The sequence below is a fragment of the Pollachius pollachius genome (genome assembly GCF_949987615.1).
Source record: "Pollachius pollachius genome assembly, chromosome: 7".
Lineage (NCBI taxonomy): Eukaryota > Metazoa > Chordata > Actinopteri > Gadiformes > Gadidae > Pollachius > Pollachius pollachius.
This window is the reverse complement of record NC_136940.1, coordinates 12,561,403-12,582,906: the sequence shown is the minus strand read 5'-3', so window position 1 is coordinate 12,582,906 and position 21,504 is coordinate 12,561,403. Positions and strand designations below refer to the sequence as shown.

Genomic DNA, 21,504 nt, shown 5'->3' with positions numbered 1-21,504 from the left:
GGATGTTCAGCTCCTCCAGCCTGTTTAGGATGAGAGATGACAAACTTTCCCCTGTTGTCTTCTCTGCCACAAGAAAGCCCAAGAAATGTTCTTTAACTTGTTGTAAGTCTTCTAGTGATACTGTCCTGACAATGACAGAGAGCTGCTCCTTATGACTCAGATCAGGGGTGCAATCTAAAATAATAGAGAAATATTTCATTTTTTTGATCTCATCCACAATGCTTTCCAGTATTTTGGAGCTGATGGAGTCTATCAGTTCATTTTGGATTGTTTTACCCAGATAATGTGCGTGACTGCTAGCTCCACTTTCCACCCTCCCAACATGCTGCTTCATTGCTGGATCAAATTTGGCCATGAGTTCCACCTCTTTCAGAAAGTTGTCATTGTCTGGTGTACTTAATGTATCTGTGAATTATTGCCACCAATCGAGAGAGAACATCACGCCACCTGTTTCTCTCAGCCTCAGCGAGTGCCATCTCTTGCCTATCTATTGTTAACCCCTTTGCAAAACGGACATCCAACTCTTTCCATGTTGCCATGTGGGTATTGTGCTCCCGGTTATCCTCATGAGCTTTCAGCAACTGGCTTGCATTTTTCCAGTCCTTCAATCCCTCTTTATTAAGTTTGTAATCTTTTGTAGAGAACATTTTGCAGCAGAAGCAGTGCAAGCTATCATTCTTTTTGGAGTACATCAGCCAGCTCCTTTTGATTTTTTCCCAATTAACGAAGACTCTTTTAAAAAAGTCATGTTGACACCTTCTCCCATCGTTGTTTTGGGGAAATGTGTAACTGTTTTTTGTTTGAAATGGTCCTCTGTGAACTAACTCTCTTCTTACTTTGTCTGTAAGAAGAGATGGCCAGTCAGCAGGGTCTATAGGTGCAGCCTTTAGTCCTGATGCTGTGTCACTGGGCTGTGCAGAGGTAGACGGGACAGGAGCACCTGATGCTGTGTCACTGGGCTGTGCAGAGGTAGACGGGACAGGAGCACCTGATGCTGTGTCACTGGGCTGTGCAGAGGTAGACGGGACAGGAGCACCTGATGCTGTGTCACTGGGCTGTGCAGAGGTAGACGTGACAGCAGCACCTGATGCTGTGTCACTGGGGGTGGTACTGAAATATTTTAAAAGTGCATCTGAAGAGAGAAGAGAAGTATATGTGACGACTGCATGTTACATTTTAATAAAAAAAAACAGATGCTTGGTGTGCTATACATGAGACTAATATAGACTAATAATAAAAATGTGATGAGATTCATTCAACTTTATTGTCATTGCAATGCAACTCAGTCTAACCACAGTGCAAAAACCAGTAAAGTGCAGTGAAATGAATATATATGTATATATAGCCTATGAATAAAATGTGAAAGCTTAGGTATGAAATATTAACAGTAATACACTTTAACTGCACTTTAACACTGATGTAAACTTTAACAAACATAAACTGGGACACATAAAACCAAATGCTTACAACCACCCTATTACAAAGGGGATGGACAACTAAAAGCATTTTAACTGACATACAAGCAGGAAAGACACCTGTAAAATAACACCTGAACAGGCCTAACGTTAAGTTTCCAAACGTCCCTGATGAATTTAAGGTGGACTAACATTAACACACGTCGACTCAGCTATTTATTGATTATTAAACAATGTTGCTATCGTCCGAAGTAAGCTAGCAAGCTAACACTCTGCTCCAACAACGGTAACTACGATGCATTGAACTATTAATTTCATGCACTTCATCACATTGACATTACTGTACCTCTATCTTTTTCACGTTTTTCCTCCTCTTCTTTCCTTCTTTTCCTTCCTTGGGCGCCGGATGGCTTCAGTCTTTTGGACATAATTCCGATACAGTGTCATTAATCTTTTTCTTCGTCTCGGGGTCACGGTCCAGTCAGATTCAGGCAGCTGGCCTCTTGACCCCGCCCCCCTCACAGAGGGCAGGTACAGAGCAACGAGCCAGGCAGGCACCCAGAAAAAAGGCTTCTCCATTATTTAATAGTCTTTGCTATGACTTTATGTTGCTGTGGGCCTATATAATATTTCGAAATAATAGTAGTAATGGCACTGGTAAAAAAAAAAGTAGTATTTATATATATGTTTTTTTCTCCCCCCGTTTTCGGCGCCCAGCGCGGATGACGGCGCCCCTAGCATTTGCCTATACTGCCTATGCCCAGGGCCGGCTCTGCTTAGTTCAACTGAATTCCCCCCAAATTATTGCATTAACATGCCGCAAGTGTCCTTCAATGTATTTCAATGGTCTGCTTGGATGGTCCAAGTGTAGTTGGAAAAATGCACTCCCTGCCGGCGACTTTCATTGGTTATTGCTGCAATTTTGTCCCGCCCACGGACGCTCTGCTTCATACGGATACAAATCACTTTTGCTACACATGTGCCTCCTAGTACGGAAGAGGATTAGGGCCACACATAAAAAAAAAAAAGTTCTGACTTTATTCTTAGAAATCGAAGAAAAAAGTCAGAATCTGAGAACTAAGTCAGAACTTTTTTTTTTAAAGAGTGGCCCCAATCCTCTTCCGTAGCCAAGACGTGATGCAAAAATACCTGCAAACAAACCCACAGCTGAGACTTGCAGGAGCAGATTCGAGCAGTTGTAACGATGGACTTGTGCTCGCTCATTAAAATGCTGAATCAACATAGCGATCTATATCATTTTATTTGTGAGAATTTTGTTCATAGATGTGCAAATTCTGATGCATTAGTTCACATTTGGGTTTACGAATGCACACATTTTGGGCATGTTCTCAGATTATGAAACACGGGTGTGCGAATGTGTTTTGCACCAACTGCGCTGCAATGATTGTGGCACAAGTATCAATTGCATGACTCTTTGAAGTTGTAATGCACAGGATAGGATTTGTGCCCCTGTAACACAGACTTGTGAACTAGTAGACCCTATTTTGTGTTTACAATGGTAGAAAAAATATTTACGACTTCAAATGTACTGTTACACATTTGTGACTTTAGAGTACACATGCAAAATAAATATTTACGACTTCAAATTTACTGTTACATATTTGTGACTTTAGTGTACGCATACAACATCTGCAGTTACAGGTGCTAAAGACCTTTGCTACAATAATACCTTCATAGTTTGGCTAAATGCTGTCAGCGGCAAGCTGGCAGGTGGCATAAGCGAAAACAAACAACTGTTTGAGGGAAAGCGAACAAATAAGATAATCTACAATCATGCCACTCGATCACTTACTTTAACCGAGGAAAACAACTTCAGAGCTTTGTTTTTTCTTCTCCAAACTCAAGAAGTATCCATACGTCAAAGGAAAATAAAACATTGGTCACAGTCAAACAACAATTACGTTGCTATTAGCAACAATAGTTAAGCCCGTCGACTGACATAATAAACAGCCAATCGCGTTTCGTAATTACGTTTAGGACCGCCTATGACGGTTTGTTTAAATAATGACGCGATCATGGCCAACTGTTATACGAATACAGAAGGGTGGCTTTGACGTGTAAGGCCAACGTGTGGTAAGGATTCATTCGGCAATACAAGAATCAACAAAACGCGATCTTCTACAGAAAGGTCGGCACTTCAGAAGGAAGGCTTGGATGACAGATAACCTCAACCTCTTCATGCATCACCTGGCTACGTTAACACCACATTATGTTATGGTGAGTTGTCTGGATTTATTAGTAACTTAGCCTACTTCCATGTAATTTACAGTTTTAATCGATATATTTATTGTTCTCTGGATTGGTCGATAAAGGGGATTTTAATGGGATTAAGAGAATGGTAGGAAACCTTCAGGTTCTGGAAACGGAGATGTTATTTATTTATTATTCAGGAGTGTTTGGAAAATATCACCGGATAAGGGCAGCTGACCCAGGTACGCGTCGCGTGGTTTGATGCTCGTGAAAGGTGGGACCTTTGGCAGACAAGATTTCATGGCTATACTTTCATGTATCAATTTGAAAAAATATATCATGATGTAGACTTTTATTTCTGAGAAAAATAAAGTAAATATAATCTGTAATGCTGGCGGACCGCCCATAAATCAGTTATTAGGTGTTTTTATTGGATTTCCACTAAGGGGGGACATTTAATATGAAAATCCTACTTTAAAACCACCAAGTACAAATCAATATAGGCCTCATTTTGACAATATTTGACATTACACTATTCCCATAGTTCTGTTTGCCTTATTTCAGATACAAGTTTATTGATTTACTTTCAGGTTATTTAATAAAACAGATGCATGGGAACTGCTATCAAAGTTTCTGCACTTGAACATATTTTCTACACAGACATGGAGTAGCCCAGCCATTTGTACACGATGCAGGAGGGCGACGGCCTGCCTCCTGCTCTCCAACACCTCCGTAATCTTCAGGAGGAGGAGAAGCTCAGACGCAAGATCAAGTACTTCTTCATGAACCCTCGTGAGAAGTATCACGCCCGGGGCCGGTAACCCTGGAAACTCATGCTGCAGATTATCAAGATAGCCATCATTACCGCTCAGGTTACTATGATAATGAGGATTATCAACAAGTATTTATATAGAAAGCTACCTACCCTCATAACCAATGGCTGAGAGAGTATGTGTTTATATATATATATACACACACACACACACACACACACACACAGTAAAGATCTATAGATAAAGATGAATAGATAAATAGATATGTACTTCTGTGTGTTTGTACAAAAAAAATAAGTGACTAAAACCAAATGATCGCATCCCAGCTGGTGTCTTTTGGGCTAAGCAATCAGATGGTGGTCACCTTAAAGGAGGAGAATCTGATAACATTGAAGCACTTTTTCCTAAAAGGCTACATCGATGGTGGAACGACGAGGTACGCACTGTACAGCCAGGAAGACGTCTACGACCACATTGAGTACGTCCTACAACAGGTGACTAAAGCCCTGCCTCAGCTGTACTGTGGCTGTGAGGTCGACGAGGTTGTTCAAGAACACACAAGCTTATTTGTTTGGTCGTGTTTTGTTGTAACTCATTGACATACTTGTATTGGTGTCTCCCATATGTCCCCAAAGGCTTATAAAGATTTCCAATTCATTGGACTTTGTCCTAGAAATTGTACTTTCTCTCTATCTAACTATTGTGGACTGCATACCAATAAAAAATTTAACAGATTATTACATAATATGCATAACACAAAAGTACAAGCTGACATGTGCAAATTGGTTGAAATCTCATTTGAATAATGCATTACTGTATTATATAACTAAGCATTTGAAGATAAATATCTATATTTCTGTGATTTCTCACTAGGGAAATCAGTAGGGAACCTTGCGTACAACAAAACTGAGCCCTTTACACCCCCTTGAGTCTGTGCCAAGAGTATTACAGGAATGGTACCATTTATCCAGGAAACGATACCTTTGTAATTGATGTTCAGATCGACACATGTATGTGAAATTAATATAATTTTTGTACGGATGAAATCTAAGTCAATTTACAGCCAATTCACTTGTTTTTCAATTCACATGCCTTTCAACAGTTTGCTTCAAGATCTATCCCATGTACCCGTTGACACTGAGGGAAACACTTCCTGGTTTGAAAATACCTTTCAAAAGGTTTGGTGTGTGTGTATCTGTGTGTGTCTGTGTGTCTGTGTGTCTGTCTCTGTCTGTGTGTCTAACCTCATCTATCTTCTTTGTCTGTTAGGCTAGTTTCCATAAAGATCACGTTCTTCCTCAAGGCTATAAATCTTGAGACGGTGAGACACAGGGAGTTACCAGACTGCTATGATTTCAATATCATGGTATGTCTTTAATCTTCACAAATCGGGTCACATTACTACCACAGGATTCAATTTGGCCTTCTAGTTGATTAAGCATATGAAATGATTTGATGTTGAGCCTGTATCTTGTTCGTGTGTCATCAAATAATTGTATTTTTAATCTTTTATTTATTTTAAGTACTGCTCTTTCAAACGTCTATCTGTAAATTGGACACATGTGATTTACCCATTACATTCTTCAAGTTGAATGCTTAGCTATGGTCATGTCGGTGTTAGTGTTAAGCTACTGACTTTGAAGGTGAATGATTTGTTATTTAGTTTATTAATGGTCTGCTGTCTGGTAACATCCCTGGTCCGCAGATCCTTTTCAACAATCAGGCCCACAGCGGCAGGATCAAGGTAGACCTAGACAACAACGTGGAAATCAATGAATGCCGGGATTGGAAAGTCACTGGAGCGGGTATGCCAATATTATGGTGATGATATGAGTGAATTTGAATGCAAACATGTAATGCTTTTTGGATTAATCTAAATGCCCTCCCTCAACCTTATCCTCTAGGTGCTAGAAATCCTTATTTCCAAATGCTGTTTGACATCCTCATCATTATGACGTGCATTACCTCCCTGGCTCTCTGAACACGCTCAGTGCTAAATGGTATCCAGCTGCAGTTTGTAAGTTTAATGATTTTGTTCCATCCATTAAGGTCTTCCACTCAAATTCGGGTTTTGAAGATGGTTTGTTTTTTGAACTCCCAAAAGTGGAGATACAGTACATGTCATTCTGTCCCTGTGTTAAACAGGAGTACACTGTCTTCTGCAAGGACCGCAGTGGTGAAAATGTACCCTGCTCAGACCGGTTTGATTTTGTCAACGGCTGGTACATTTTGATCATAACTAGCAACACGTTGACCATCATCGGCTCTATTCTCAAAATAGCAATACAGGCCAAGGTAATGGATGGTTTCTAGAAGAGCATGAATCCATTCAAACACTCAATCCAATATATACAACTTTTGAACACAGGGGATCTCTAGACAGCCATACAAATTGAGTCAACTATTGAAAGGTCATGGATCAAGTTAGCATAATATGTGAATATTGTGCTAACTTGATCCATGACCTTTCAATAGTTGTACAAGAAACTTGCTCTTCTTCCCCCAGGTCCTCACCAGCTATGACGTGTGCAGCATTTTCCTGAGCCTGGGCACCCATGTTTGTCTGGATCGGAGTCATCCGCTACATGGGCTACTTCAAGAAATACAATGCAAGTTATCCTTATGTTTTTCCTGCCCGTCAAGTGAATCTATAAACAATATTTACATGCCCTATGTGGTGACAATGTTTAGGTAATGTGTATTAAGCAAAATACTATATAATCATATGTTTGAGGCCTTACAGTTTTTCTCGATTGTATACACACAAAGAATTGAACTATGCACACAATTCTGAAAAGTTGAAGCTCATGTATCAACTACAAGACTCCAGACTGCTAAGCACAATTCTACAGTTTTCACACATATTGAAATTCTAAATCACATTTTTGCAAAACTCTAAGCACAAATCTCATAATTTAGCACACTTCACCTGTAAACACTGGCCTTAAACACTGGCCTTCAAAACAACTAATTACCAATAAGTCTAACTCACCTCTCAGCTGTTCAAACTCAACTAACAAAGCACTTCAACCTTGTGTCAGAGCATAAAAGAGGCCTCAGGTGAGCTCTATTGTGATGTGGATATGGTCCTATGGACTGAACAGGATTGGAGATGGGATACAAACTGATTTACATGTAGATCTGTTTCACCTCATTTATATTCTTTTTTTTTTTTTGTTGGCCTACGAAAAGCTTTTTATGCAGTCAGTTTAGCTGAACATTTTACTGTATCACAGTAACAAATAAATATTTGCTTTGTTAGCTTTTTTTACTTGTGGACTGATTTCATCATAACATCCCCCAAAAGACAGTCTAAACATTTTCTTACTGTAGTGTTTTTCATTTTACTTATCAGTGCAACTACTGTACTGTGAGTTTTGTCAAAATAAGTAACATCGGTTTATTCTCAGAACAATCAACTATAGGGGTACAATATGACTCTGGGAAGCTGGGATTGTGAGTTTAGCCCATTGAAGCTCATTGGATAGATAAATATGCAGTGTATCCTATTCTGATACAATTGTAAATTGTAAATGCAATATTTATATGATATGTTCACAGTATTGCATTACAATATGGCAACAGTCTATATACTATATGTATCACCTAATTGCAACTTTAAAAAAGAAAGCTATTTCTAAACAATTTTATACATTGGAATATGTAACATGGCCTGATGAAGCCAAAACATATGCAAATAGTATTTTGATGGAAGTGTTTTGAATTGATCACACCAGTGTTTAATTGATGCTCTCTAAGAGATATTCATTTGATAGCTGTGTTTACTGTTTGGTGGAAAAAATCTGTATTGAGAAGAATTTGTGGAGTTTTGACAAAATTATTAAGTCTTCTCAGGTTTGTGTTTACAGTTTTGAGAAATGTAGCTATAGTTGCAGAAAACGTGTTTAAAAGATTGAGAAAAACTGTAAGGGTCAAGAATTCCTCCATCAAACAGCACTGTATTAGATGACCATGAGTATTGAAAATGAAGTGTTTAAGAGTCTGTCCTTTCATATGTATATATAATTGTAAGTTATGGACAACCGATATCTACAAAAGCTTGATGGAAAGCTTGTTTCCTCCCCAATCCGTTGAACAACAAGGTTTCTTTCTGTTCAATGGTATCTATGGAAAGCTTAAGTTTCATACCGATTCCGGTGAATAACAAGGGTTTTTTCTGTTCTTCCACAGGTAATCGGCAAGCTCCTTCTGGGCGCAGATAAAATTAATAATCAAATACCGTTTTTGAACGTATTTCCAGATCCTCATCCTGACTCTGAGGGCAGATTTCCCGAACGTTATTCGCTTCATCTGCTGCGCTGGGATAATATAACTGAGCTACTGCTTCTGCGGATGGATTGTCCTCGGACCCTATCACGAGAAGGCACGCAGTTTTCCAACTTGTTTGAGAAACATATTTGGAATATTTGATTGAGCATCCCTGACAGTGTTTTAAAATATAATTGAATTTCATATAATTTGAAAAAGCCTATTAACAGCATCAACAAAGCTGTCTTGAATGTGTCTGAACAACCGGCAAGGAGACCTTGAACATTTTGTCCCAAACATGGGTACCAGGACACGGGTGGTAGACGTATCTCCACTAGTTAAGTCTATAACCTGTGGTACTTAAAAAGAGCAGAGCCATAATTAATGTTTTGTACGGAATTCCAAAGAAGCCATGCACTATTATTAATTTGGGTTCAGTTCTCTTGAGATCACAACTTATTTATCTTGGATCAGGAGAGAAAACAAGTTCTTGATCACGAGATAAATAATTATTGTGAAAAAATGTGCAATAAAGACAGGGGACGTCATTTAGTTGAGTGCCACTGCAAGCAACCAAAGAAGCGGAGGTGAGACATCTATCTAACTATCATCATCCATCACCCTAATTTTGAGTTAAGTTAAGACAATTTCAGCTAAAATAGCCAACCTGACATTAACATTGAACCGCTACAACATCAAACAAATATTGTGTAGGTCCCCCTCGTGCTGCCAAGCTCAGCTCTGACCCGTCGAGGCAGGGACTCCACAAGACCTCTGAAGGTGTCCTGTGGTATCTGGCATCAAGACGTTAGCAACATATCCTTTGAGTCCTGTTAGTTGTGAGGTGGGGCCTCCATGGATCAGTTGTTCCAGCACATCCCATAGATGATTGATCGGATTTAGATCTGGGGAATGCGGAGCCCCAAATGTGGTGGCCCAAAGGTCAATACCTTGAACTCTTAGTCATTTTCCTCAAACAATTCCTGAACAATGTTTACAGTGTGACAGGGCACTTTATCCTATTGAAAGTTGAAACTGAAGGGGTTTACTTGGTCTGCAACAATGTTTAGGTAGGTGGTACTTGTTAAAGTAACATCCACATGAATGACAGGAACCATGGTTTCCCATAAGAACAATGCCTAGAGCATCACACTGCCTCCACAGCTTACATTCTTCCCATAGTGCAAGGTCAAGGTCAATGTTTTGTGTGATCTCTTGCCCAGCTAAACAAGGGACAAGTATCTGGCCATCTACATGATGGAAAATAAATCATGATTCATCAGATCAGGCCCCCATCTTCTTCCATTGATCCATGGTCCAGTTGATGCTCATGTGACCATTGTATGTGTTTTTGGCCAGGGCATCAGCAAAGACCCTCCGACTGATCAGCAGCTACACTGCCCCAAAAGCACTAGCTGCGCTGCACTGTTTGTACTGACACCTTTGAATCATAGTCAGCAACTTGTGCTACGGTTGCTCTTCGGTGGGATCTGAGCAGACGGGCTAGCCCTCGCTCCCCACATGCATCTATGAGCCTTCAGCGCCAATGACCCAGTCAACGGTTCACCTGTGTCCCTGGGTCGTCCTTCCGTGGACCACTTTTGGTATGCATTAACTGCTGCATACCAGATACACCCCACAAGACCTGCCGTTTTGGAGATGCTCTGTCCTATTCGACTAGCCATCATAATCCTTACAATCTGCACTGATCCTTACTTTAACAATTATTGTTAATCTCATTGTCACAAAACAACTTTTTGTCATGATCATGAAATCTAAACTTAAAATAATATGCATGGCTTCTACAGACTTCTGGATTTATGAGTTACAGCTCTGTTTATCCTGCGATGATGCTTCTGTGAAAAAGGTATTAAGCCAGCCGTTTAGGTGAGGTCTTTCCTAATTGTATATATTCTGCCTTAATATCACCCAGTTTGAGGCTTTTTCTTTTTATATGCGTGGATCTACAGATTGATTGAAAAAACAATTGTTTTAATTTTGACTCTGCAGACTGGAGTAACATAGAAGTCAGAAGTTGACATTCTGCTTCATAATTTGTTCCTTGATTGATCAATTAGTTCCGGACCCTGAACACCGTGTCGGAGTGTCTGTTCTCCCTGATCAATGGGGACGACATGTTCCCCACCTTTAAGAACATGCAGCAGAAGAGCCAGTTGGTGTGGGCCTTCAGCAGGGTCTACCTCTACACCTTTGTCTGCCTATTTATCTACATGATCCTCAGCCTCTTCATCACTCTGATCACCAACACCTATGACACCATCAGGGTGAGGAGAATACAATCATTTGTGGACCAGGTGGAGTCACATTGAGATTCCTTAGTTGGGTTTTCTCCAACATGTTTCCATTTTATTCATTCCAGTTTTCATGCAGGGCTAGTCTAGCTAAATGCCACCTTGAGTATATTCTATATAATCGCAAATAATCAAATACCCAGATGTGACATTCACATCATGGCACTGATTGTATTTATTAGCAACAGCAGAAGGCCATCCCGACATCAGAACCACAGAAGTTCATGTTGGCGTGTGAAGACCTCCCAAACTCTGGTGTTTACCGAATTAGGGAAAAGCCCAACTGCTTCCTTTGTTGTATACCTTTGGGAGTTGGCTGGTCAACGATGGATCTCCTCCGGTCGGTTGGCTCATGCAGAAATCTGATACAAAGTTCTCAAGTTAAGTGTAAATGTTGGGATATAACAAATAGAAGTAAGGTAAGGTTAATATATGCATAGATATTCTAAGGCCATTTGTGTTTTGCATAGGCACTTTGTCGGAATTGATGAATTCTCAGATTTGCAAACAAAATAGTATTGAGCATTTAATATGAGGGTCACGGATGTTGAATCGTGAATTATTAAATATTTTTTCTTTGTTGCAGGTGTAGAGAGTACGAAGAGAGACTGATTTCTGAGCTTCAGGGATCCTGTGTTCTGGAATAGACTTCAACAACAAACATCACAAGAATAACACTTTAAACGTTGTTCCTTAAACTGTTATTAGGGGGCAAGCATCAGCGAAGGCAACCTATTGTAATTGTTAGTGTTTTTATTATTCCGCCAAATTACACAGCCTAAACTGATTGCACGCTTTTAATGAGACTTTCTACAGCTGTAGAAGCTGACTAAATAATAACAGAGAAGTAAAATTACACTGATTGGGCCACAGGTGGCGTTATAGCAATCGTCCAAAAACAGGCATATCCCCTGGCCCCTTTGACATACAGTAATGAAACTTTGCCCAAAATATGCATATCTTCATGGTGAACAGACCTGCCTAAAGAACCTTTGACTTCCTCCTGCATAGATTTTTCACCATTTTGAATTTTGATAAAAACACTAAATTTCCTAATAGATGCTATTTTTTGACTGAGACAAAAGTCCTTAACCACATATCAGATATTGACCAATGTCTTCAATCTGACTTTGTATTGTATGATTGTACAGGGAAGTCTGTGCAATAAAAAAATAATCCCCCAGGAGCCATTTACTTAAAAAAAAAAAGGTGTCACTTAAGAACGCAAAAACACTTAAATGCTTATATCCACATAAAGAATCCTTTGAGCTTGATTCTAATTCTAAAGTTATTCAGGATAAATATATGGACAAGATGTCATCCACTGTATTTCAATTAGGGCGTAACATCGTAATAGGCGTGGCCTGAGACGCCTCTAAAAAATCTCCTTCATAGAATTGGCTGGGCCGATAACACCTGGGAAGATGACAGTGGAGAAGATGACAGCTGGCACACAGAAATGGAGATGGTGGATGGGTCATCTTCAGAGGAGGAAGAAATGATGGTCGAAGACAGCGAATGCAGTGATGACAGTGACATAGATTACGTGCCTTATCTGTGCGGTATGTATAATAAATCAAATATCTTTGATGTGATTGTTGTGAACCGTTTATTCATTGCTGGTTCTTGCTCACCGTAGCACATGATGCAACTCAATTACAACATGCAACTCAATTACGTCTATTTGCCATATCAGGTATTCAATTCAGTTCAATACAAAGCAAACAATTCCCATGACTTGGGACATGGTACAAAAATGTTAGCTGCCCTGAATTACATACACCATGCCAGGTGATTACCTAAATGCCTTCCCATGAACAATAAATCCACGCAGTAGCCAAAACATAAAACGGCATATTCCCCAAATAACATGAAAAACAATAGCATAATGGCTCCAGCAACTTGCATGTTTGATATATCTGTATTGTGGTTCAGACATTTCAATACGCAAATGTTATCCCCAAACTCTGTAGCGTTTGTAAATGTTGTTATTACAGGACTGGTGGAGCTCTCCAAAAGAGCAAATGGCTGGACACATTACCAGCTGTTGGTCTGGAGGAGACTGTTCATGACATTGATGATGGACACAATTCCTCAGAAGTGATACCACCGCTACCAGAGAAGACCCAAGTCCTCTGCAAGGAAGATATAATTGGACAACCAGCTTTCATTGTTCACCATAGCTGTCTTAAACAGATGGCTCAGTATCCCGTCGTACCAATCCCCAAGTGCAACACAAAGGACCCAGTAACTGATGCTGAATGTGGAGCACTTAGACCATTTGAAGTGAAAATAACTTCCAGGGGCGTCGTGGAATGGGTGAGTACTTGGGTAGCAATAAAGACATACTGTAGAATCATAATATTTCACTTTGAGGGCATAGTGTACACAGGCTTGCAAATTATTATATATTTAATGACAGCTACTGTTCTGTGCTGTGTTGCTCTTTTTTCATTTTTCAGATATGTCATCAGGGTCACAGTGTCTGGAGGTGGAACTCCCAGCCCACTCTAAAATTCGAGATGCATGCAGGTGACTTCCTGTTGTCCTCGAACATCCTACTCTCTGGGAACAACTACGGGAAGGTGGCACTGCTGTTGGGAATAGTGCATAGAACAACATTCTTTAAAATCCAGGACGCCTACTGCGTTGACGCCATCGAGGACTACTGGGATGACAACAGGTCAGCCATTATTACCCGGCTGAAATCAAAGGACAGTGTAGTGGCCCTTGGTCAGTTTGCAAATCCCTCTCCTACAAATATTCCTTCTACAGTCCTACACACAGCTGATTACAATGTGGCTCAACTACATTTGATTCATTTACTTTTTGTGTACTGCGTAATTTCATACTGTTCGCCTTTGACATTGATATGTGAGAGAATGTTGCTTTTATCTATTATATCTGCAATGTTTTTTTTGTTTTGTTTTTTCATCTTTCATAGGTGACGGTCGTATGGATAGTCCTGGGTTTTCAGCACAGTACTGTACATACACAACGATGTACAACGACAGTAAAGAGATAAAATCGATTGTCAATATTGATAAGAGGGAGACCCAGAAGAATTCTGTTATCATGGAGAAGGAGGCCTTCATCCGGACCTTTGAGACTCTCCACCAAGAGATTAGCCTACAGGAGTTTTGCACTGATGCTCATTCACAGATCTCGGCGCTCTTCAGTAAGTGCAAAGATATTTGTGTGTATAATTTTACGGATGAAGTATTGCTCTATGTATTTCATGATTGATCATTGTCAAAATGTTTTAGCCTGTGTCTAACATATATCTGTTTGCATATTTCCATGCAGATCCAACAAAAGGCAGGTTCAAGGACTCTGGTGTTCGACAGACCCTTGACATCTGGCATGGGTCCAAGAATTTGGGGGAAAAAATCGATGCAGTAAGTTCCTGACTTTGATTCTGATATTGGTCCATGATAATAGATTGTTATAATACTAAATGAAACAACACCGTTTTTCCTACTTGATTTCTACTCTTGTTGTTTATGTTAAAACAACTTCTTTGAGATTATGATCACAATGACTGAATTGTAAAGGTCTTGCCATTTCCTGCCATTCAGTTATAAGCCACGTGTCTACCACACAGATGGTGATTACATCAGGTTCCTGGTTCCAGAGAATTTGCCAAATCAACATTGATGACAAAGTCTGAGCTTTATTTTAATGTTACTTTCCATTCCGTGTCAAGGCAGGCCTTCGGAAAGGATGTTCAATTCTCCTTACCTTGAGTAAGGAGATATGCAACCATTTCTGGTATTGCTTTAAGACTGCACAGAACTATAATCAGTTCGGTGTAAGTATTGTGTTGAAATTCTGTTTTGGATTTCACTTTGCGATTTTAAAATGGAAATCTGAATTCCTGACCATTTCTTACATTTTGATTTTATTGATAAATTGACTTTGGTTATTTTAATTTATATTTATTTAAAGAACTTGCACTAGCATTTATATAATGACAAAATAGGTATTTTTTATTGTGTAAAAAGAAAACACAATAAGAAATTATGCAGTTCTGTTCTACTGTAAGATATGTGGACAGGACTTCTCCACCATGTTCAAGGAGAGCATGAGTGGGCACTATCTTGCTGTGAACATGGCCCCTTATCAGCCGACAGGGAGAAGGAGTGGATCCAGAGTGATTCTGAGGCCTTTCAGTTACTGTCAGAAATAGTGCTGGATGAGCACTGGCTGAAGAATGTGGAGAAGTTCCTGAGTTTCAGGTAACATGTTTTCATAAGAAGGTTATTGTAAGTGGCTAAGCCCTGCTATACGGGCATTTGACATACAGTGCTCAGGCTAATGACTTTGCTGAGATGCTTGCTATACACTGTCTTACACTTGCCACAATACTGGGCACATGGTGTTATAAACATTATTCATGGTAATGGCTCTAACAAGCATATCTATAACGCTGTATTCATGGCCACTTTCAAATTAGCACTAAAGTTCTATTATATGTGTATATATGTGGGGTCATAGCTTAAACATCTGTTTCTTTTATTCTGTAAGGTCAACCACTGAGCTGGAATCCTTCCACAGTCGTATACTGATGCATGCCAGCAAGCGATTCAGCTTTAGCCCCCGTTTACAAAGCACGCACCCTCTTAGCAGCGTTGGACTACAACCATCATGTTCACAGACCGGTGAAGAGGAAGGCTGATGGCTCAATAGAGTACCTTTTCAATAATTTTCAGTAGATTTGATTTACAAACTTCTAAGCTGCATGACTGATGTGGATACATAGAGACATTATTTCATCCTGTGTCAGGTACTGCAAGCTGTACAATAAAAAGTCAAAGACTTGGAGTCTATACACAGTGAAGGTGGAGGTCTACGGATACATCGCACACCTGCAGAGTGCTATCCTAGAAGCCCGGCTGACATCAGACAAGGGTTTGCCAAAGACCAGAAAAAAAAGGCCTAATGACCCACGGCAATATGGGGTTCTTGTAAGCATCCCACCTCCCACCACCCAGGACCTGTTGCAAACCCAATTCCACAAAGGAGTAGGTATGGATTGAAACCTGTTTGACATATTATCTACACATGATACAGTACATACCCGAAGTAAAGGGAAATGAAACACTTATGAAAAGTAATTACTTTATTCTTTCAACAGGGCAAGGAATGCAGTAAGAGACCATAGACGAGATTGGAGGTCACATACTAACTAAACTGGAGCTGACTTTCAGCTACTGGTGGCTGTTTGGAACAGTATTACGCTGCATACTTTTTATATTTTAAATATTTGTAAATATTAGATTCATTAGGTCTAAATGTCCTTCACAATTTTGTATTATTTAGACACTTGGTTCTTACAAAATATATAATTTTTTTTTAGGATTTTGTATATCATTTTTTATGATCAATTAGTTTATAATTGACATCTTTTCAATGCAGTTGCATGATTGGTCTGCTAAAAAGGCATTTTATTATGTAGTGCTTTTATACTTATTTTAAAGTTGCATTTGTGCTGCATGTAGTCATCGAAGGCTCGGGTGTTCCTGTGTGTGTGAGAGAGTTATTATAGTTATCTTATTGTTACATTTTAAAAAAAAAGCTTTTTTACGCATCTGCCCTCATCTTTTGTCCAACATTACACCTGCTGAATGTGCATTGTTATTATATGTTATAGTTATTTTGATGTCTGCTGTAAGCGACAATGAAAAGATGGGTCATAAAAACAGGAAATTGACTTGTGTGTGTAAATATAAAGTGAACATGTCTTTTTAATTTTTTTTTTTAATGATGCTTAAAGTCTCCTTGTGAGGAAGCCAACATATTGTCCAAGTGGGTCTGGGTACTTGTACCGTATCCTCCAGACACAACAACTAGGAATGACGACTATGTCCCCGAGCCAGTGCTCGTATTGCCAAACAACAAACTGCCTATAGGCGGCAAACCTAAATTATTTGTTGTCCTCCTCTGGGTCTGGACGGTCAGCCACAGCACGGACATCATTCCAGATCCTCCTGGCCAGCCGCAAAACCCCACCCTGCATTATGTATGCGTCCATGTGAGGCAGCATGGAGACACAGGAGTCCAGGAGTTGTCCGCAGCATTTCCTCTGTATCGGTAGGCATCTCCTTGCATTTGGTGCAAATGCACCAGACTGGCTGCTGTGGGTCACTGGGACCAGGCTGTTGTGGGTCAGATGTGGGATGAGGGATGGACATGGCCAGGAGGGATGGTTCCCCTTCCAAACACAGCTCCAGAAGATGGTGGGAAGCTTCTAGGTTCAGGTTTCTGATTCAAAACTGGTCAGGAAATGTACAATTACTTATTACACATTTATACTGACAATTGGCTCCCCTGATTTTTTTAAAGTATGACATGAAATAAACATACCTGCTCATTTGTGATTTGTTGAATCACACGGCCCGTGTTTCCACACGGGCCGTGTCCTCTTGCCCTACCCTGTCAAGACCTTCCCGACCGCGACCTCGTCCCCTTCCTCTGCCCCTGCCTCTGCCCCTAGGCTGCCTGCCTCTAGCAGCAGGACGTACGCTGACCCTATATATCCCACGTCCTGTGCTGCTAGGACCTGGGACATAATCTTCCCCAGAGCCAGCTGGGCTCTCTTCTTGTACACTCTTATAATGCAAAAAATTAGCGTCATTGTAGTATAATGCATCACTTCAAAACGTCAGTATATAATATTGATGACCAGGTTACTAGCTCTGGCAGCTTATGCTAACGAATTACAGTTGCAATTAGTTTGCTATCTTGCTTGGCTGATACAGCTACTTTTCTTAGGCCTACCAGCGCAATTACAATGATTTTAAGATAACATACATGGTATGTCTGTGAGTAAGATGTTGATGCTTAATATGTACTTATGTAGTTATCAGCACTAATGTTTAATTACCACGGAATCTGACATGGTGTTTCGTCTTCCTATCAATGTAACTGAATTCACATGAACGCGCATAACTGACGTTCAGAGGAAGGAGCTACAGCAGGTAGAGCGTGGCAGGGAGGGACCAGAGAGAACACAACAGAATCTCAACGGCGGTTTTCTCCCAAATTACCCACCCTAGCTTTGACTAGGCTAAAGTTCATCAAAATATGATGATAGGGGGGACTACAGCAATCATTTGAAAACTCTAAAGACACATAACTCTTCAGCCTTTTGACTTACAGTCGTGAAAGTTTGTTCTCACATCACCAGATCCAAGCGGAGGCTATTTCAGCGTTATCGTCCGTATTCCAACAAAAATGTCAGGGTTTTAATGGTCTGCGTCAGTTAATGGTCTGCGTTAGGCTTGGCCCCCTAAAATGCAGTATGCAGCTTTGATTTATCTTGTAATTATTTATGTTTCAGGTCTATGAGCAAGCCATAGATATAACTTGATTTACGGATATACAAAGATCCAACAAAGGCGGATTCAAGTTCAATAACATGATCACAAGAATATTGCTTTGCAAGTGTGACCAAAAATGATGTGCTCAACCTGAAGAATTTAAGCAGTTAAGAGTAGGATTTTTATGGCAATAATGCTTTGAATATAAAAAGAAATAGTAAAACACAATTGATATAATACTACAAAATACTTTTAAACAATGAAGCTAGAAAATAATGATGTATCTGTAAGTAGTGCACTTCGCAAGTCATTATTAAAAGTAAAAGGAAAATATATTCTGCTTCTTGATGATCAAATAGTTTTATTAAAAACTGTGTTTCTGGTCCCATTTTTAAGTTCTTCTTAAATATGTACATGGGAAGGACAATAGCCAATGGCAATAGAAGTTTAGAAAAACAAAGCTTTAAATTTCTGAAAAAAATAGTTATGGTTAGTCAACCCTTAATATAAATAACAAGAGGTTGGGGGCAATGGCAAGTTAATCATCCATTAATCTCCCTTCTTTGAACCAAACAAGCGTCTTGAGGTCAATGTGTACCACTGTGGGACATATTGGTTAAAAGGTCTTTATGGCATGTAATCAACGCCACATGAACATATTCAATCCAATTATGGCATCTTGATCCTCTGGAGCGGAATTAGGTTCTATTTAAAATCATTTCTCAGAAAGGGTGCAATGCTCCCTCATTTAAAATATTGTGCCCCCTTAGTTTTGTGTCCATATTTTCTATCAAACAATCCAATCCTTCATTCTCACCCGATTTGTTGTATCTGAGCGTATTACCGCACTCTTGTGGCAAGACAGCTTGGTAGTGAATTCTCCATGTTTTTAAAGCGGTGCACTGGCCTGTATTCTTGCGGCAAGACAGCCACAAGTGGCTGCAAATACATAAGGTATAATTGTACAATAGATTGTTATCCCTCTTGTGTCATCAGTATGTGAAAAATAGTTTAGTTAATTTCTTATGCCCCCTTGCCTAATAAATCCAGTTGCCGGGTCTGGCTGCAGCCATTGCACGTTGTGTCTTAGGTGACTTTTACTCTTTGAGAGGCCTAATGGTGCTATAAAATCCTGCCAATTAGGAGAACAAAAAAATTATATATAAAAATATATAAATCAAAGATATGAGAAGAGATGGACTTGTGTGAAATTAAGCACATTTGTCTAATGAATGCAGCATAAAAATGTCCAGTGATCAAATACAAAGAGTCCTCGTATTCATATAGATTCGTTCCTGGAATCTGATCATGAAGATGCTGCAGTAAGGAGACTAATGGGGTCTCGGAGGCGCAAATCAAAATCATATCCTGAGATGGCGTGTGTGAGAAACAATACCCGGCGGGACTCAATCGGGTTTGGACTGTGAGCAGCCAGGGGGTGGCGCTACTCGCTGCTCCTCCATCCTATTGTTCTGGGAGCGCAGGATGAGGCTGAGGAAGTCCTCATCTGGGACTGTGAGGCCCCGGGCCGCAGGTGGAGGGGCCTCACATCTTTGGTCGTCCAGCCTGGAACCCTGCATACACACAGTAAGGTTTGATCATTAATGTTATCTTCATATTATACAGTGGGGCAAAAAAGTATTTAGTCAGCCACCAATTGTGCAAGTTCTCCCACTTAAAAAGACGAGAGAGGCCTGTAATTTTCATCATAGATAAACCTCAGCTATGAGAGACAAAAAAAAAAAAAATCCAGAAAATCACATTGTCTGATTTTTTAAGAATTTATTTGCAAATTATGGTGGAAAATAAGTATTTGGTCACCTACAAACCAGCAAGATTTCTGGCTGTCACAGACCTGTAACTTCTTCTTTAAGAGGCTCCTCTGTCCTCCACTCGTTACCTGTATTAATGGCACCTGTTTGAACTCCTTATCAGTATAAAAGACACCTGTCCACAACCTCAAACAGTCACACTCCAAACTCCACTATGGCCAAGACCAAAGAGCTGTCAAAGGACACCACAAACACAATTGTAGACCTGCACCAGGCTGGGAAGTCTGAATCTGCAATAGGTATGCAGCTTGGTGTGAAGAAATCAACTGTGGGAGCAATTATTAGGAAATGAAATACATACAAGATCATTGATAATCTCCCTCGATCTGGGGCTCCACGCAAGATCTCACCCTGTGGGGTCAAAATGATCACAAGAACGGTGAACAAAAATCCCAGAACCACACGTGGGGACCTAGTGAATGACCTCCAGAGAGCTGGGACCAAAGTAACAAAGGCTACCATCACTAACACACTACGACGCCAGGGACTCAAATCCTGCAGTGCCAGACGTGTCCCCCTGCTAAAGCCAGCGCATGTCCGGGCCCGTTTGAAGTTTGCTAGAGCATTTGGATGATCCAGAACAGGATTGGGAGAATGTCATATGGTCAGATGAAACCAAAATAGAACTTTTTGGTAAAAACTCAACTCGTCGTGTTTGGAGGAGAAAGAATGCTGAGTTGCATCCAAAGAACACCATACCTACAGTGAAGCATGGGGGTGGAAACATCATGCTTTGGGGCTGTTTTTCTGCCAAGGGACCAGGACGTCTGATCCGTGTGACGGAAAGAATGAATGGGGCCATGTATCGTGAGATTTTGAGTGAAAACCTCCTTCCAACAGCAAGGGCACTGAAGATGAAACGTGGCTGGGTCTTTCAGCATGACAATGACCCCAAGCACACCGCCCGGGCAACGAAGGAGTGGCTTCGTAAGAAGCATTTCAAGGTCCTGGAGTCAAAAACATCACTGCTCTAGAGGAGATCTGCATGGAGGAATGGGCCAAAATACCAGCAGCAGTGTGTGAAAACCTTGTAAAGACTTACAGAAAACATTTGACCTCTGTCATTGCCAACAAAGGGCATGTAACAAAGTATTGAGATGACCTTTTGTTATTGACCAAATACTTATTTTCCACCATAATTTGCAAATAAATTCTTTAAAAATCAGACAGTGATTTTCTAGATTTTTTTTTTTTCATTTTGTCTCTCATAGCTGAGGTATACCTATGATGAAAATTACAGGCCTCTCTCATCTTTTTAAGTGGGAGAACTTGCACAATTAGTGGCTGACTAAATACTTTTTTGCCCCACTGTATACAATGATACAGCGCAGGTTAACATGAACTATTACTTCCGGGAATTAATTTTCCAA

General features: G+C 40.2%; 3 protein-coding genes across 4 annotated transcripts in view; 1 reads left to right on the top strand and 2 right to left on the bottom strand.

Annotated features, from left to right (window-relative positions):
- dnai3 (dynein axonemal intermediate chain 3) overlaps positions 1 to 3,291 on the bottom strand; it is a gene marked incomplete at both ends in the record, with an annotated part of 84,928 nt that extends 81,637 nt beyond the window's left edge. The window contains 3 exon segments of the mRNA XM_079739407.1: positions 3,229 to 3,248; positions 3,250 to 3,276; positions 3,280 to 3,291. Coding sequence (XP_079595533.1) covers positions 3,229 to 3,248; positions 3,250 to 3,276; positions 3,280 to 3,291 — 59 coding nt within the window.
- A 239-nt stretch (positions 3,292 to 3,530) lies between these two features.
- mcoln3b (mucolipin TRP cation channel 3b) lies at positions 3,531 to 14,463 on the top strand. Its single transcript, XM_079739339.1, is given in 23 exon segments — positions 3,531 to 3,653; positions 3,827 to 3,900; positions 4,287 to 4,444; positions 4,448 to 4,498; positions 4,726 to 4,927; positions 5,311 to 5,409; positions 5,502 to 5,582; positions 5,674 to 5,765; positions 6,105 to 6,204; positions 6,304 to 6,377; positions 6,381 to 6,416; positions 6,545 to 6,694; positions 6,906 to 6,953; positions 6,955 to 7,008; positions 8,661 to 8,729; positions 8,733 to 8,783; positions 10,747 to 10,953; positions 11,163 to 11,723; positions 12,376 to 12,542; positions 12,978 to 13,299; positions 13,443 to 13,663; positions 13,925 to 14,158; positions 14,287 to 14,463. Coding segments are annotated over 16 exon segments (1,701 nt in total). The 5' UTR covers positions 3,531 to 3,653; positions 3,827 to 3,900; positions 4,287 to 4,315; the 3' UTR covers positions 11,421 to 11,723; positions 12,376 to 12,542; positions 12,978 to 13,299; positions 13,443 to 13,663; positions 13,925 to 14,158; positions 14,287 to 14,463.
- A 3,170-nt stretch (positions 14,464 to 17,633) lies between these two features.
- The window catches only part of LOC307078020 (G-protein-signaling modulator 2-like), a 29,175-nt gene continuing 25,304 nt past the window's right edge, over positions 17,634 to 21,504 (bottom strand). For both annotated transcript variants that reach the window (XM_079739571.1, XM_079739572.1), the window contains one exon: positions 17,634 to 19,876. In XM_079739571.1, the coding sequence (XP_079595697.1) occupies positions 19,709 to 19,876 (168 nt within the window). In that variant the 3' untranslated portion in view covers positions 17,634 to 19,708. The remainder of the gene's footprint in view (positions 19,877 to 21,504) is intronic.